Source organism: Schistosoma haematobium, chromosome 6, assembly GCF_000699445.3.
Source record: "Schistosoma haematobium chromosome 6, whole genome shotgun sequence".
NCBI lineage: Eukaryota > Metazoa > Platyhelminthes > Trematoda > Strigeidida > Schistosomatidae > Schistosoma > Schistosoma haematobium.
Window position 1 is genome coordinate 24,632,038 of NC_067201.1, and position 18,754 is coordinate 24,650,791.

Sequence of the window (18,754 nt, forward strand, 5' to 3'; positions counted from 1 at the left end):
CGAATCTTATAGCCCTTAATATTGTAAAAATATAATTTGCTGGGACTGTTTATAAGCCGTCAAATACTGACTAAGTAGAAGTAATTTATTCTATGCGTTTGTTTCATCAGTCAGATGTCAAAAATTATAATTGGGCAAGCGAGGTAAGGCGAAGGCAAGTGTGTCAACTCCCTTTTATTACCCAGTAATATCGCTGATACAGCTCAATATAGTTACTTCTTAGTAAAATATAGAGGCAAGTACTGGATAAATAATGAGTGACACACAAAAATAAAAACAAGACGTGTAAGTGTAGAATCAAAGGCTCATGAATATAAAATGTATACATGTTGAAGGCCAAAACTCCCTATGAAGGCGAAAACGACTGGGTAGTCACATACTGCATGAGTTGTTAAAGTCCGTCCGAAAGCTAGGATAAGTGATTTAATTATATAGTAGTACTAGCTACAAAAGTTCAAAATCGTCGCAATGTTATTGGATGTTGGCATGTAGCCGTAGATATGAGTGGCGGAAATTCGATATTCTGTATTGGTAGTGATGAGTTTCGCCGAAATCTGTAATAGCACTCAAATCCCAAAAGCTTTACTTTGGGATGTTAATCAAGTTGCTTCTTGGATTGAAGGCATTGGATATTCTCAGTACAAGGTTAAATATGTGTTGTCCTAATACATATGTAATAGGAATGTTTTACTGAAAATCAGATTGATGGTCGCAGTCTAATTAATATCCACTCTTCAACACTTCCTCATTTAGGCGTGACTGAGTTTGCAGATATTAAGGTAAATTGATAATTCTACGCAGTCTGTTCAGAATATAGCATGTAAAGTGAGGGAAGTTTTGAATCTAGATGAAAACGAGTCGTCGCGCAAATTGCACTTGCCTCCAAGAAACATAGTTGGGATGTTTCTCGAAGCAAAAAGCTATACTGGAAGCAAATTATCTGGACTCACATTTCCCAGATTTGTTTACAATACTCGGAGTGCAATTTGGCAACCTTCATTAACAAATATGGGGATGATTTTTAAATATTAACAATGAATTCACTTGAGGTTTCTGTGGTGGTTAAATGAATAGTAACTTTGAATGAGTAATCACTATGAGTACTTCTACAACAATTATTTTCACGTATTGTTCATTTTAACTTACCAGTAAATAATAAACTTTTGTTTTTAGCGGGTTGGTGATCGAATTGGTGATTGTAATATAGTAGGAATTTTCCCTATTCACTTAAAAATTGAGAAGAGAGTGACTTATTGCTCTTCTCGTCTTTTTTGAGATTGTTTGTTGCTGTAACGTTCTAAACGGATATATTAAAGTTTAGACAATCAGTTATGGCAATATACGTACAATAATCTAAATAAACTTAGATTTTAGTGTATACTCTCATGAAAACCGATTACTTGTTTCCCGATCTCACTTTAATTTCAGGCTTTATAATTTAGTGATAGATCTGAGTGATAAAGTAACCTGTCGGATAAGTTTAACTTGGTCATGTGTTATATTCGGAATAGTGATTCAAGGTTTTAATTAGGAATATAGATGGATACTAAGCTCCATCGAACAAACTATACGTCAAGGTAATAAAAATAGATACTACCGTTTACTATCGCTGTATAATTAGGTCAAACGAAGTTTCTGATTATATGATCTACAGTGCTTAGTGTGGATGAGTGTTTCATGAGTCACCTCAGAATACTTATTGGGACTTATCTTTTTGTTATGCCCGTCGTGTTCAAAACACGATTTCAGCTTCCATTTTATGAATCATGTATTTTAGACATATGTAGTTCGCATACAAAAAAATCAGTCCGCATCATACCATGAAGTAGACAATGACATTTATACAAGATTAAGCCAATAGTGGCTGTGAGTGTATTGACTGTATATAATGGACTAGGAATAACTAAACAATGGTAAATCATGTAATAGTAACATATCGGCCAAATAAATGCTTATAATGAGAGAATATAAATATATGTAATCTAGTAACATAAAAATTAAACAATATGGATCTAGATACAGCAACAGTCCATAGATAATTACCAATAGTTAACATTCATTTATTCTTCATTAGGATATAACAATCCTCGACTACTGTTTACCACAGTAATCCAATGATACGTTTGTTAGTAGAAAACGATGACTATAGTAGGTTTTACTTGTATTGTTTCGTTAAACAATTCGAGCCTTTCAAAATTCACAGAAAGAAACTTCTGTATAGTCCAACGTACGATTTAATCGACGTAAAGCTTTGCCAGTTCTGGGTAGACAAACCATACTATTAACCAGGTTGAAGTCAGATTACATTAGAGTCAAGTGTTCTGAATCCAATCTGTTTGTATGTGAGTGTTGAATTAGTAATCAGATGATCTGGGTGGAAATGCCTACTGAGATTCTTTGTCAAACCTCTTGTTTACTTTTCCCCGACTGATGGTTTATCATACCAGTTCATTGACGTCTTAATATCAATACACTATAATTGTGTTCTGTTTTGTGTGTAATCACTCATTTAGACAACTGTTAAAGTGTACAGTTTCATTCACTGACAAAAATGTTGAAAATGGGATCCAAACACACGAAGGTAAAAACATCGGGGATGAAACCTAATCGAGATGTGAAAGTCGTTGCGAGACAATGTTCCTGTTTGAATTTCACTGGGTGTTATTGTAAATAAACAGTGGGTGTAACACTGATAACTAAACATTGAATTGTCATGTGAATTGAACAAGATGATGGGAAGAGTTGAATATCTGCGAAATAAAGTTTGAGTAAATTTTAATAAAGAGAAGGAAAATGGCAGCAATCAAGCTAACAGTATGAATGACGGAACAATGAAGCTTGTAAGTGAAGATTTAAAAACTGATCTTGCCAATTATGTAGGCACGCGTGTCAACTACGTTTTTCCACTCAGTGTTCTTGCTTAGCTGAATATAGACACTTCTCAGTGTGACAACGGGAAAGGCGCTGGATAAAATAATGAGTGACACACACACGCAAGTAAAAACAAGGTGTATAAGAGTAGAATAATAAGCTCATGAATATAAAGCATATACTTGCTAAATGCCACAGTTCCCTAAAAAAATGAAGGTATTATGGAGGTAAAAATGACCGAGTAGTCATATGCTGCACAAGGTCTTGAACTCTGTCCTAAAGCCAGAATAAATCATGTAAGACTATCAATGTGCAAATGTTTCTAGAGTGGATTGAGAAGAGTGATGTGACTTTGTTGAGACCAGGTCCTTGTAGTTTTATACTTATCAAACCACGTGCGCTTGAAAAGAGGCGTAAAAACCTCGAAATCTAGTGAGATTGTCAACAAAAATACCTGTGACTGAATAACATAAGTGTATAGATAGAAATTCTAGATATATGTGGGATTCATATCTATATAAGACTTCAGAGTTTGTTGGGGATTTGGGATGCAAAGTTTGGGTGTTGAATGACTTGGCTATAACCACCCGTTTCGTTTTCTTAAATAGCATAGAAAACAATTAGAAACAACTTCAAAGTGCTGCAGTGTCTACATCTTCATTATGAAGTACTTATCGGCCAAATAATAGGTGCATGCATGATTCAAAAGAGTCATACGGAAGTTTCAGTCCAATCAGAACATCACAATGAAGAAGTGGTCATATTCAATGGTCGGTTCGCTTACAGTAATGTGGGGAAATAGGCGAAAAGCAAGCGCACATTGGACGTTAACTAACTATTTTTCTAGATTGGCAATTAAATCAAGTTGGTGCACTAGCATAAAGATCCCACTAGTGAAGCCTTCGAGGTAATTTATGTGTTCGTGGTAAAAGCTTATTTTTTGTGATTGAACATAATCTATATCTACTTGAAACGACGTCGTGGTTTTTGTGTTAGCGAACACGCTGACATTACCATTAATGAGGAACTGCACTGCGATAAAGCCGTAGTCGCCAAAATCACTCATTATAATCTTTGTAATTCACGTCTGCCATTCTGTTTTTAGCCTGATTTTGCTCATCTTGATCAGTTATGTGTTATGACTAACACAAAAAGCCTTTAGCCTACATAAGCTGTACCTCTATTTGTACGCCTCCATCCATCCTCAACCATGAGTATGAAAAGGAAGTCTTCAGTCAAGTGTTATTATCATATTTTCCAGGCCACAGGTTTATATACTAACAAACCAAACCAGACCACTCTATAAAACGGAAATTCATAGTTATGCTCGAACAGGCAATAAGTGACTTTAAATCAGGTGAACGACTGATGAGACGCACAGCGATAGTTAGTGGGTAAAATATCAGCTTACAACGATTAGAATATAGAATGATGATAGTCTAGTTACTTAGCAATAATACAAAGATATAAACAGTATTACTTCGTGGTATGATGGAATTACTCATTATGAGTTTTATTCAACAGCCGTTTTGATTCAACGTGAGGATCATTTAATGTAGTACTTGATTTGTTTTCCCAGTATAATATTTTCTTCTGTATAATATACGATATTCTTGTATTCCATTGACATGAACTATGCTCAGTAAGTGATTTGTTATAACTGAGTATGTGATTTAGTCCTAATTCTCAATCAAAATGGGTGTACAATCAATATATAAACCAGTGTATTTTAGACTATTGTTATTCATTATTATTATTATTATCATAATCGTAGTCGTCGTCATAGTGTTTTGAGGCTAATAAATCTTCACTTATACCAGTCTTTGTGTTCTTACTTTCGTATCGTGGGAATTGCAGAGGTCCCTCGTTCTGAGTATAAGTGATCAGCGTTTTTCCGGCACAACAATCAGTGACGACCAGATATAACAATTGCGACGACCAAATAACCGAATTCGGTTATTCACTTTCTACCCAATATTCAATTTATTTGAATCTATCAAATCCAACCTTGTCATTGACGCTTTCATTTTTATTGTTTATTTTAATTGGATAAATCTTACTGTAAACGAATCAATATTCTCACCGTTAACAAAAACATCATCAACATTACTTACATACAATCTCCATTCCCATTGATTCTCTTTTGCAAGTAGTTGTGATAATTAGGTGATTATGAAACCTCACTTCAGTTATGGTTTCAATCATTCAAATGCTAACTTGACTCACCATCATCTAAATGGTATCGACTTTCTACTCACTTGTGAAACCTAACTATCTCCATAGAGCCTTAATGAACAGCTAATTGAGACAAAATATTTCTTCAGTCTAATCATATTTTTATAGACTTTTGTACACTACTGTGAGCATATCAGTGTTGACCAGACAGGATTAGCGCATTCCAGATAGAACTAGTCTGGTTTTGTTTTTATGTTAACGATCATTCATTAAATGAAGCCAAATAATAAAAGATAAACTTCAATCATTTAATGTGATCAAAGAAATACTTCCGATCTATATGAGTGTGGGTGTTTTCTATATGTGGAACGACCGACTATGAAGATGGATTATCGAAACCACCAACGCCATTCATCGTTATTCAAATATTTTACTGTATTTATCAAAATGTTTTTGTGTTCTTACTTTCGCATCGTGAGAATTGCAGAAGTCCCTCGTTCTGAGTATAAGTGATCAGCGTTTTTCCGGCACAACAATCAGCGACGACCAGCTATAACAGTTGCGACGACCAAATATAACAGTTCGAAAGACAGTTTCAAGGATTCGAACATTTCCAATATCTCCCCCGTTTCAATAGGATTGTTTGTCAAGAGGATTCTTGAATGTAATAAAAATAGTTGTCTGAATATTAAATAGATATCTTGGAAATATATACAACATAATGTTAGTTAGAAGGACGATGGTAAAAGAACAATAAGTAATCAAGCAATTTAAAATTTCTCAAGGAAAAACTGACAATACCGAAGTTGTTCAAGTGATGGTCAGATATTTACCTACAAGTTGATATAAGAAACTAACCCTGGTTCATGAAGTTTTTGAAGATACTTCTGATGCAGCAATTTTCGTAAATCAGCAAGCTCACAATCTCGGTTTTATGTTTGTCATAATTTCTCACAATAATTATAAGCTGTTTGGACTTGAGAGCTGAGATATAGAACAACATGAAAAACGATGTAAGATGAATTGTTGCCATCAACCACATGAAAATATGTATACCTGACCATTAAAACAACAGGCACTCACTGACTACATTCAGTTGACACAAAGCTAAGACAGTGGGGTGACCCGAGAAAGCCAGTTCTGATCATTTACGATTTATAAGTAGCATCTGGTAAGGCATATATATAAAACATAAGAAGTCTAAGAGTACAATTACGTATATAATGGACAATTACTTTTCTCTGTAAACATGAGTGAAAATAGCTATATTGGACGATCTGTATGGTCGATTTGCAATATGGTGTAACTAAAAATCTAGTTACTTTGAAGGAATAGGGGATAAGTTTATAGTTCAAGCTGCTAAACAAAAGTCGTAAATATTGACTTTTGGTTATCCACAATATAGTTGGTTCTAACCTTGAGTTTTAGTTTAAATTAGGTTAAATGACCAGAAGCATTTCGTATATTTGCAGTCAACATGAGATCAACTCCGATCCACAGTTGATTGGCCTTTGGGTGGTGATCAATATCATGGATGTTAGGTCCTTATCAAAGGTTTTCAAATCCAACTCTTATATACTCTAGAAATCATAGAAATAAATATCATAAGACCTAATGCCCATAAAATGGAAACGTTTATACAACTGTTGAATTTACTCTGGGATTCTACAGAAATACTATCACATAATTCAAAATGCATTCTTACACAATTTCTATTTTGTTGGCATATTAGGTTCCATTTCTAATCGTGTGTAACCTGGTTGAAAATCCTTTTGTCCAATAGTAAATATACGTTTTCTTATATCTCATTGAGTAGAAGAAGGTATATTTGACGTTTCGTGACTTAGTGCAAACCACTTCTTCAGAGTAAACAAATGACTGATTTTGGTTATTAACGTTCTAATTATGAAGTCCAACCTTGGTATTGATACCTAGATCCCTGTTGTCTATCATTCATTGTACAAATCCTAGTGAAAACGTATACATTTTATCATCGGTAACGAAAACATCATCAACATTACTTACATACAATCTCCATTCCCATTGATTCTCTTTTGCAAGTAGTTGTGATAATTAGGTGATTATGAAACCTCACTTCAGTTATGGTTTCAATCATTCAAATGCTAACTTGACTCACCATCATCTAAATGGTATCGACTTTCTACTCACTTGTGAAACCTAACTATCTCCATAGAGCCTTAATGAACAGCTAATTGAGACAAAATATTTCTTCAGTCTAATCATATTTTTATAGACTTTTGTACACTACTGTGAGCATATCAGTGTTGACCAGACAGGATTAGCGCATTCCAGATAGAACTAGTCTGGTTTTGTTTTTATGTTAACGATCATTCATTAAATGAAGCCAAATAATAAAAGATAAACTTCAATCATTTAATGTGATCAAAGAAATACTTCCGATCTATATGAGTGTGGGTGTTTTCTATATGTGGAACGACCGACTATGAAGATGGATTATCGAAACCACCAACGCCATTCATCGTTATTCAAATATTTTACTGTATTTATTAAAATGTGATTGGTGCAAACCTTTCTGTTCTGTATTCACTATATAAAATGACAAAGATAGCTGCGTTTTATTAGGAGAATCATCAGAGTTGTACTTAATTCTATGGCGTACAACTGTATCATCATTATTCTGTTGCTGTTTATAACCATACAAATGGGTGAGTGTGTTCAAATATTCATAGGATATAATATTTCACCAATATTGACTTTAATCATACTTGACTAGTTATAGTTAACATAGTGTTCTGATTGTTATATTCACATAGATTTGTTGTAATCTACCTCGAGTGATAAGCTATTTGAATTGTGGTTCTGTTTCAGCATTATCAAATAGGAAACAGAATGACGAAGATAAACGTTTGAATCTTTGTCATTCAGTTTATTTCAGATTTATCCACTGATACCATTTCAGTGTAAGAAAGCTCTTTTCGACAAACAAGAGTCGAAATAAACTATGACAAAGCTGACTATGAAGCAACAGTTTGTACTACCAATAATATCATCTCTATTTACTCATTTTACATGAATCTCATGCTCTGATGTGATTGTTATACTGCTACTCTGTAGTTGTTTGTTATCTGTTACATTTTATTTACAAATCACAGGTGATCACATTTGCAATGCATTTAGTTTCAAGATGACATTCCTCGTAATCTCCAAATGACGTGGTCAAATAGAAGACAGCAGATAACACTGTACAGTCATTTAATGCTAGTTACGTTCTTCTTAACATTGTGAACCATTGATGGCTAGCAAAATTGACGATTCATGTCTGATGACAAGTAGGATACATTTAGATCACTGACTGATATTTTGATTGTTCTCACTTTAAAATTCAGTAATTTTAAGAAGAATTATGTAATCGTCAAACAAGGATAATGAATGATAACTCACTGATATTAGTCAAGGCTTCTTATTCTAATTACGGGAGAGTCGTTTCAAATCGAATGGCCAGTCAACTAATAATGTTTAGTTCTTGTGACGGTATTCTGTAATTATAACCTCAACTGACAAAGCGATTACACCTTATTTAAGTCACATTGTTTCATATCAGCAAATGTAGTTAGTTACGCTTCCATACGCATATACAATGGATACATTCAATTATATGACAATGATACACACATCAAGTTTACCATCCTCCTCCTGTGGATACATTTTCATAATCGTGATTTACTTGTTGGATGAATTAGTAATTGACATTTTGAATCTTTCCGATATTTAGATGTGAAATCTTCACAAATTGATATGGATACGCTTAAAGAAATAATGAAACTTAATAAAGGCAAGTAAGCATTTCTCTATCTTTCTAAAGCACTGAATCATTTATTCACGATTTGACACTATTTATTAACAGAAATCACGTTATGTTTTTCTCTTTGTCCACTGAAGATCATAAATCACATTGCATTACAGATACTGACCTAGTTCTTTCAAACATCGAGGATTTCATTTCAATGACCAACGACAGTTCTATGTGAAAACTGCATATCATTCTTTGGTAGGGAGTAGTTATCACTTATATTCACGCATCTGTGTTAGTCAACACGTTGCATACATGTGTGCTTGCATATACAACTTTCGAATCTTTGATAATCTCACACAACTGTTATCCATCAAGCAAATGTTTCCGCACACTGATTTTTCGGTAATAAAGTAAAATAGGTTTTTCAACAAGGACAAACTTTTCTGTACTTTTTCACAGATCAATTGGAAACGCTGGACAAGAGAGTACAAAAGACAAGACTTGATATTGAGAAGCTTATAGGTAGGTCAATTATTTGGATATCTCAAATTTACTGAATCCAAGAGTTGATTGATCATCACCATAAATGACCCTAAACATTTCACTGATATTTCTGCTTGTGAAGTGTGTACTGGTGGCCCGATTCCAGGGCGTAACTAACTGAGTCGAAATTAGAAAAGGTGGAGTACGTTTGGTGGATAAAATGTCTGTTAAGGGAACCAGTAAACTGTACAACTACGGTTGTGAACAATAGACAACAGTTGATTTCACACTTGCATGAATACTGTGAACATGTGAAGTTGCTTGTTCTTCATGCGTACTGTCTCACGGTTCGTGTTGTGTCTTGAATTCGCTAGTATGTTAGGAATTGGTATGCTGATCAATTTCATATGCTAATCCAGTGATATAGTTCACGACTTGACTCTGACCAATGAAACACGGTCACCGATTTAACGATTATTAGTCCTCGATCTCCATCTACCCATGTGCACATTCAGAAGGCACAGATGGAAATCAGATCAGTGCTCCGTTGTCTCTAAATCAACCATGAAACGCATGGAAATAGTCAGAAGATTCACTGACAGCTTACATTAAGTGTAATGTTGGGATGCAGCAACTAAGTATCCACTACGAGTGCAATGAAAATGCCAAAAATTATAATAAATCGAAAAATAGTCTTGAAAGTTAAAACTTTGTCACTCTTTGTCCCTTTTTAACAGTTCGGACACTATTGATTGTGTTGATTTGACAGGATGATCTGTACAAGGGATTGCAATGGATCAGTACGAGTTGATAGCATTGGATTTAAAAGTACTCTTCAATTCACTGTTCCCTGACTAGTGTTGAGAAAGATGGTTTTATGGTTTTGCGAGCCAGTCTCTACTCTGTAATCAAACATAATGAAACATAAACGCATGAGAATTGAAGCATTTGATGAACGATTTGAACAATAGCAGTGTAGATAAAATAGGTTTGAGTGTGGTATATTATGATGAGGCTAAGATGCATGTACGTTGAAGGGAACAAAATAAAGAACGAACCAAGTTGTTTCATGTAGTGGTTACTCAGACAAGCTATGTTTGTAGGCATATTTTAGACAGTTTTTAACAAAGCTGAGGATAATGCAGCTCTGCATAGTTCTGTATTGCTAGCCATATAGGAGTAGAAAATCAGTGATAGTCAGAAATCAATCCGCACAGCAGGTACCTATTGCTTACTGTCGTTCAACGATTGTTAAAATGAAGTCAGTTACCGATTTTAAACCATGAAATTCGACGATCCATCCATATTCTTATACTACAATATAATACTGTTGTTATGAAATGTATGTGTTCACAGGGGAAACAAATTCAGATTTGAAGAATCACGGTGTGCAGTCTGATGAAGGTAAGTTATCGAATAATAATATTGAAACGTTGAAATCATTAAATTTAGTGATCGAATGCCGACGCATGTTTTATGCAAGCGAACATGGAGCAATAATCTTCGATGGTACGTTATTCGTCGAAAATTATTTTTCATTTGATTCATTAGAAATTGTGGTGGCTTTTATATCGTAACTCAGCTTATCAGTTTATTCAGTTATAAGATGAGGAATTATCGTTTGTCTCATCGGTCGTTACTGTATACTGGCATATTTAGTCCTGTAATGTATTCGATTCTCACCATGATCTTTTGCATTCATGCGTACATGTTTAGTTTCATCCATCCTCCTGCGTGTATTCCGTTCACTGCTTTTCAATATGAGATACTCGGTGTATTTGACGGATAGAACAGATGCGAAAATATAGTTGACACCAAACACACTTTGCGCAGAATGTTACAAAGCTTTGTGAATGAGACATGATTGTGTGATGTTGAAGTAAAACACTTCGACATAACAGATTGTCTTCAACTGTCCAAATTAAATGAAGTCTTATCAACTCGTGTGAAGGTTAGTTGAATGCTTCGTTTATGTACCAGAATGGTGATATTGTCTAATCCCACTCTTCACACACAATGTATTTACTTCAGTAACGTTCATACCATATTGTCAGCTTACTAAAGGCAAAAATGTTATATCCATCAATGTCATTCCATCTGTTTTGAACGAAATGTTCAAGCGAGTTAGTGATAAACATAAGAAATGAGTGAAAGCAAATAAATCAAAGACAGACGGAATTATACACGCACATGTATAAAGGTATTAATACGGTGGTATCTAGTCTTTCATTCATGGAAGAATATCCAGTGTAATTCAGTTAGTACAATTGTCGGTAAATATTGCACTTCAATATTAAGCTCCAGTAAATAATAACTTGAAAAATTCAGCTCAAACAAACACGTCACTTGAAATTCGTTCTCACCACCTTCGTTAATCGCAAACATAACACATAACATAGTGTGAAGCTTATTTTCATTCGTACTATCCAATTATTATTCGGGTTGGTTGATTAGTCACAGAAGAGTCTATGACACTTAGTATTTTATAGATCAGTAGTTTCAGTGTTAGGTCGTGGAAGTGAACTTTGGTTGATAGAGGTACAGAAAATGAAAAGGTTGATCATTATAGATGGCAGGTATCTTCAGACTGATTCTGATCACTGAAGAAACCATGAAATGAATATTGCTATGTTTTTGATTGGGGTACATGAGAAAAGTGATGAATGTGTGAAGTGATTTTGTAAATAAAGACTGATGCTGATAAATTACCCAAAGTTTTCAAAAGCTTTCGGATATCACTTTGATTGATTGATAATGACTACTGTGGAAGATTCATATTTATATCTAGTCCATCACAGTGTTACTTTCTTCTTAGTGATCTGGTATTGTGTCACATATCCAGTCATTAATTGTATTGACTGATGAACAAGGTCTGTGAGTGATACGGTATTCTGTGAGATTCTTCACTCTATTTGTACTGTTTGAGCCGTTAATACACCCATATAAGATCAAGTTCTATGTTCATACGCTTTTAGATATGATAGAAAAAATTCGTGTCAACAAATTTAAAAGTCGTAAGTTCTCTATTCAGTCCGTTCTACATCAATAACCTGTGATCAATTCAACTTACACATAAGATAGTGATACTTTCAGACAGTCAATTACATTTTTGAATAGAGTGGTCTTTTAAGTATTTTGATGAATGTTTTAAATTTGTCTACTTTACCAGCCCTAGTTACCAACTATAACTTCACTGATTTGATCAACTGTTTCGAAAAACAAAAGAAGCATCATCAAAGTAAGAGATATATTTGTCAAGATGTTTTCTCACACTTGTATTCCTAGACATTTATGTGTTCATGAATGCTCATGAAAGACGTTTGCTCGTTACTGACCAAAGAAAGTAAACAGAGAGGCAAAACTATCGATACTATCTAAAAGATTGAGTATTGAGAATTTTATACCTGTTCGGACGACGTCACTTTGAACGTTTTCCGTTTCAACTTACACGACATCATTATGCACGTCTTTTATTCCAACATACTGGAACAATTTCAATGTTACATATGTAATCAGTGAATTGATGACTGAGGAATGACACTTCCATAGTTATGATTATGGGAACATATGAAGTTGAAATAGGTCCTGACGTCTTATGTGTAGTAGTCACTGGATGGAAGGTGAACAGTCTGTGTTAAAAGGTGAGACATACAACTGGTTGCAAACAGTTGAAAAAACACGCTCGTATTATTTGGTAACAACGTCAACAGTGATAATACAGATGACTTCACATTGCATGCAATCACGTTGCTGAATACTAACATGCATTTATCTATTTATTTGATAAAGGGAAGATCGTTGTTTCATACATTTTGTTACCTCGTTGAACTACAATGTCCATCATTGACGTACCTGGTTCTTTGGCAATATCACTACACAGATATACTTCTAGTAACTTCGTACACCAGTAAGTAAACATAAAATGACATGTAGGTCGCGTAACTGACTCAACGAGCATCAGGTTGATATGATTTTATCTTGTCGTGATTATGTGTTTCATGTTACTTACTTTTCTCAATTGAATAGTGGAGGCAGCTAATCGCAATGGTTCAGCGTGTTACATCAATCTACCACCACAACATATTGAAGGTAAGACAAATCTTTAATGTTCGTTCAATTTCGTAGTGAAATGGGATCAATTTACGATAAAGTGACTTGCCTATAATAGTCGTTGTAATATCAAAAGTGTGAATCGACATCAATGTGTTGTATTAGAATTTGTTTCCATTATGTGACTTTCTTCTTTATTTCACTATTAATGAAGCAAATCAAATTGTTGATCTTCTTATCGTTTTATTTTCATAAAAGTTTTCGAGAATGTCAATGACAAATTGAATACTTTACATTATGTGAAGTCCGAATTCAGTAAATTTTTATGTAAGTCCATCAAATCGATGCATTTCAATTGTGTGTTAGATGCGATGTGAATTATTATGCAACTTATGGTGTTCATCATTGGTATTTTGTTTAAACTGAGCTGTTATGTCATATCACAGATGATGGGATAGTCATTTTCATCAAAATGTATTGTAATTTATCACTGAGTGTCTCTACAGTATGATGTTCGTTGAGTGGTTCGAAAATGAGTGTTTTTCAATATCGATCTCAACAACTTGACCAATATCCCACTTCATACCTTTTACTGACTATGCTTGAAATCTTCTATGATCGGGTATTTAAACCGGTGAAGGTTTTCAATTGCTCAGTATCATAGTAGGCGTAGTGTTGGCTAGTAAGCGAATTCAGACTTCACACTTTGTTTTATTTGCGATTGATCAGTTAGATACACAAACATCCAACCAATGGATGGTCATCATTATTAATAATGTCATGCTTGTTAAACCGGTATATCAGTTACATAAACTCATCAGTTCGTAAAATGTCACTTGACTGTTCAAAGCAAGAGGTATGATGTTCGTGTCGTAGCATTCAATTCAACACTGCGATGCAAGAAATCAAGTATAACGAATGGTATTACCACTTAGATTATTGGACATTGTTGACTTAAATTGAATCAAAGCATTCAGATCAAACCTGAGATGCTCTATAAAACCAGTGAACCTGAATTTTACTTCAAACGATTTTTACATAATGATGTCAAATGTGAATTTCATTGGAAGAAAAGTGAAAATGCTGGTTTAACTTTATGATTTCAGTTCTCACCACATTCGGATGGAAATTAATTTACTAGTAACACGTAAGATTTTGAATAAAAGTTGAATTCATATTGTCGTAACAAGATCATCTATTATGACAGTGCAGAATGACATCGTAGATACAAACCACAACCACACAAAAGTAGTAAACCATCAATTCTGAAGTGCCAATTTGGAATGAAATGAAATATTTCAAGTTGATATGGTGCATGTTGATGACTAGATACAACAATGTAGTATTCTGATTGTGAAATGTATGCAAATGGCTAAATAAGCTGTTGCATCTTGCAGTCACTAAGTTACCATCTACAGAGACATTAATAAATATCACGTGCCATATTACTCAATCAGTATTCCAATTATCGATCAACACGTGATAGAGAACAGCACAAATGATGCATTATAAATTACCAATTACCAAGGGCAGTAAAGTGTACGGCAGTAGTCAATAGATCAGTTGAAAGCTTATAAACACTGTATTATATGATGGCAACCATACAGTTCTCCGATACGAATTACATAACAGAAATAAAAATGATGATAACCCTAAAAATTATCATTAATATGTCAACTTCCCTAATATTCATCCCCTTTTAACAACAAAATAACGATATGTGACCGTAAAATTAGTTATTCCAGGTAACTCAGACATCTCGATCACAACATTTGAATCGGTCTACTGAACGTCGAGAAACTATTAGCATCCCACTACCGATAAATATGAGCATAGCATACATTTAAATACAAAAGATTGATTTAAACAACCACAAGTGTTCATCGTTTCCAATGGTTGATTCTTTAAAGTAAATTACTCTAGATTTTCATGTTTCAGTATGTTGATTACAAATTGATAACACAATATTCTATAGTCAGTTCAATTACATAACGTTCGAAACAATGATGCATTATTCATGCCATGGAATATACAAACTCTTAAGAATGATATAGAATAAATAGTTCTAATACTTTCATTTGAATCTGTGTAAACAGCATTAGTTAACTCATTCAATGTTACAACTCCTCATTAATGTACTTGGTTTTTGTTTTATTTCAAAGCTAATGAGCAGGCCCCCACAAATAGATTGGTCTCAATGGTTGGTCCATACACATATATATAACTGTAAAAATAATAAAATGTTTACACTGGAGAAATTGAAAATTACTTCTTTTGTAGAACAGGGAGAAAGGGAATTCAGTATTGACAAACTAGGTTCGAAATGATCTTGTGAAATTTGTAAGTGATTTGTGAAGATGACTTTCATGAAAAATCAACCGCAAAACTTAACAGTTACAAAATTTGATAAGCAAACAGGAGTGCGGGAAATAATTGATATTCAACAACATTTTCAGTGGAGCACAACATGAATGTGTGAAAAAATAGGTGAAAAATCGACGAATTAAAGACGACAGAAGCCAATCAACAGACAGTGAAGCTGCTGTAAAAATGCCATTTTCAACTATTTGAATGAGGTTATGTGATAATTTGGAGTATTCGAATTGCAGTATGAACTAAGAATCCCAGAAATAACGTAATCAGATCAAGAAGTATTAGGTAAACACTAACGAATGTACTGTATTTAGAATTCGAAATCAAGCATTCAACAAGTACAAAGGTATCATTAGTTCATCCAAACGCCATATCCGCCACATCTTAAATTGGAGTCTAAGTGTTTGTAATCAATTGTACGTCTTCTCAAATTCATCCCGTGTCTGTCCGACATTGTATTGGATAAAAACTATTATCTAGAATGCACTCGTTAGTATTAGAATTAACAACCGAAATAGGAACAAACTCACCTGCTTCCTGGGATCGTGTATTCAGCATGTCGGTTGTGTACTGAAATAGCTGCTACATAGAATTTGAACCATAGACTTCACACTATCCTCCCCCACCAAATAGTGTTGGATCTCTATATCCCCAATTTATGAATGATGTGGCTTCATTTAAAATGTATTTCTCACATTGATTAGAGTAAACATCGGAAGTGATTTTGTGACAAGGATAAACAGCAGTTGATATGAAATCATCCGAATTGTAATCACAATCGAGGTCATTTAGTACTTGTGCTTCGCATTGAACCAGTTTCCCATGAGAAACAAGTGCATTATGAGCACAAATAATATTTGGTATTACATCAAGCTTCGACTCTTCTAAAATACTTTCCTCAAATTTATTAAGAATGCCACTGCAGAGTAAAGGATCATTAGAAAAATCAGCATCCATCAAAACCATATCAGGTTTTCGATCATGACTATGCTCATTCAACATATTTTCCTCACATTTGTAAGGAATTTTATCAGAAGTATATGAATCATTAGGAAAAACAATATCTGGTACAATAACATGAGAAATCTGATAAATCGATTGATTAGTAACTGTTGTCTAGCAAGGATTCTGAGTTTCATTTAACTCTGAACTGCTATATGACTCTACACTGTCTTTTGAAATCGTTGATAAGGATAAATAATGATTAGGAACACTGGACTTAATAGAATCAGAATTACAAGACTTAATATGCATTGCAGCAAGATGAACTGTGGTATTACAAACTGACTGAATATGTCCAATATCACCACAATTAAAGCACTCAGAATAACGAAATTTGCATGAGTTAAAAGAGTGGAACCTGCCACAGGACAAGCATTGACCAAACTTGTTCCCATCTTCGTGAACTGCATCGCAACTCCTCAATGAATTATATGCATAACCTACAGTATGCACTGGGTTGGGGTGACGTAATGCAGCGGAATTTTTTATATCCTTGAGAATCATTTTACGAAATCTTCCTTTACCGCAATCGAAATTTGTATACTTAACATAGTCTAGCAGTAATTGCTTGAGAGCTGTATAAGGAAGCGAAATGGAATTTTCCGGTAAAGCCAGAATTTTTAATGAGTCGTATGCTTCTTTTCCAGTGAATGTGAGGAAATGTGCCACAATATTAATATCCTCATTATCTTGCTTGGTCATAGCCCAAATTTTGAACATTTCCAAGTAATCATCAAAAACACCAAAATCTGAATGTATATACAACCCTTCCATCACAGACTCCATCAAGACGCGAATGTGATAATTTGGGGTATTTGAATTATATTATGAACTAAGAATCCCTGAAATAACGTAATCTGAATGTTTCAACAAGTTATCCGTTTTTGGTTGTTTTAACACATCACCATGTTTGTTATTCGCAAAGCTGTTGAGGAGCGTTTATGAAAAGCTTATAAACTTCCGCTGTACAAGTTGCATAAAAGCCCAACCAAAAACATCGTGGTTGTTGGCAATATGCAGCGAAAAAACGTACGTTAATCAGAATTCGATTCTTGGACTGCTAACTTCTGGCTGGCAACCACTCAATATATGTCGTCAGGATTGACCTAGAATTAGGAAAATGAAACGTGTTAAAACACATTGTCCCGAGAATTTTATACTGTATCTAAAGCATAATGTCTGATAAAGCCAATACTGACTTGATTTTGTGACGAACAGTAAACTACAATTGAGACGTGCATAAAAGTATCCACGTATGTAATTACAGTGCCGTAAATGAAATAAATTCATCCTCATTAATTTCAATAGTTGAGATCATGAGTCGATTGAAGCTAGACTACCATGAAAAACATGTAAGCACTGGATGGCCGTTTCTTCCTGTTGTGGGACTCCTCAACAATTCGCATCCACGACCCTGCCATGCAGGATTCAAACGGCCGTCCAGTGCTTCCGGGTTTTCCACAGTAGTCTAGCTTCAACTGATTCATGAATTCGATTACTGAAATTACTAAGATCTCCACAACACCTTTTCTGATATTCATCTTCATTAGTTGATTTGACTATAAAGGTCAAAACTTCAAGAAAACTGCGAATTTACACTTGAAATTCGTCAAGTGCATCATTCAATTTTACTTAATGCTTTATATGTTCTATGAAAAGTGTGAATTTCATGTGGTTTACCGTCGCTTCTTCAAACGGTACTGGCTTATATTTCTGTATATATGTCATTGATGATTCGGTCAATTATTTCGTCTCATGATAGCACTCGGCAAACAAATGAACAATCATTTTGTCAATCACAAGTTCATTCCCACCTCTGCTATAATTTTTATAGGTAAATGTACTTTGGTCGGAGAGTTTAGATACCGTGTGGTGGGGAATTAATAAATGATGTTCAGGAAGTTGTTGGTAAACACCTTGATATTGCCAAACATTTAGCTTATACTGGAAGTGTGGACATCGATGTTAGTTTGAACAGAAAACATTGAAGTCGTTTTCACAAAGTTAAGCCCTAGACTAACCATG

At 34.3% G+C, this 18,754-nt stretch overlaps 2 protein-coding genes across 2 annotated transcripts; both read left to right on the top strand.

Annotated features, from left to right (window-relative positions):
* The first annotated feature begins 499 nt into the window (after positions 1-499).
* SAMD15_1 (Sterile alpha motif domain-containing protein 15) lies at positions 500-1,385 on the top strand. Its single transcript, XM_012946305.3, has 3 exons — positions 500-645; positions 681-779; positions 811-1,385. Exons 1-3 carry the CDS (start codon positions 538-540, stop codon positions 1,030-1,032), a joined length of 429 nt encoding a protein of 142 aa, XP_012801759.2. The 5' UTR covers positions 500-537; the 3' UTR covers positions 1,033-1,385.
* SAMD15_2 (sterile alpha motif domain containing 15) lies at positions 538-14,495 on the top strand (the record flags this gene model as incomplete). Its single annotated transcript, XM_051219490.1, has 12 exons — positions 538-645; positions 681-779; positions 7,637-7,733; positions 8,801-8,860; positions 9,281-9,343; positions 10,661-10,708; positions 10,757-10,813; positions 12,280-12,318; positions 12,474-12,542; positions 13,331-13,393; positions 13,613-13,681; positions 14,461-14,495. The coding sequence occupies 12 exons, from the start codon at positions 538-540 to the stop codon at positions 14,493-14,495; spliced, it is 807 nt and encodes a 268-aa protein (XP_051065863.1).
* Between the last annotated feature and the right edge of the window lie 4,259 nt (positions 14,496-18,754).

What these genes read in the sequence shown, in the direction of transcription:
- SAMD15_1 (XM_012946305.3), top strand. Translation starts at nt 538, where the DNA reads ATGAGTTTCGCCGAAATCTGTAATAGCACTCAAATCCCAAAAGCTTTA. An exon ending in TTGGATATTCTCAGTACAAG is followed by an intron (nt 646 to 680) that starts GTTAAATATGTG and finishes CATATGTAATAG; the next exon opens with GAATGTTTTACTGAAAATCA. An exon ending in CTGAGTTTGCAGATATTAAG is followed by an intron (nt 780 to 810) that starts GTAAATTGATAA and finishes CAGTCTGTTCAG; the next exon opens with AATATAGCATGTAAAGTGAG.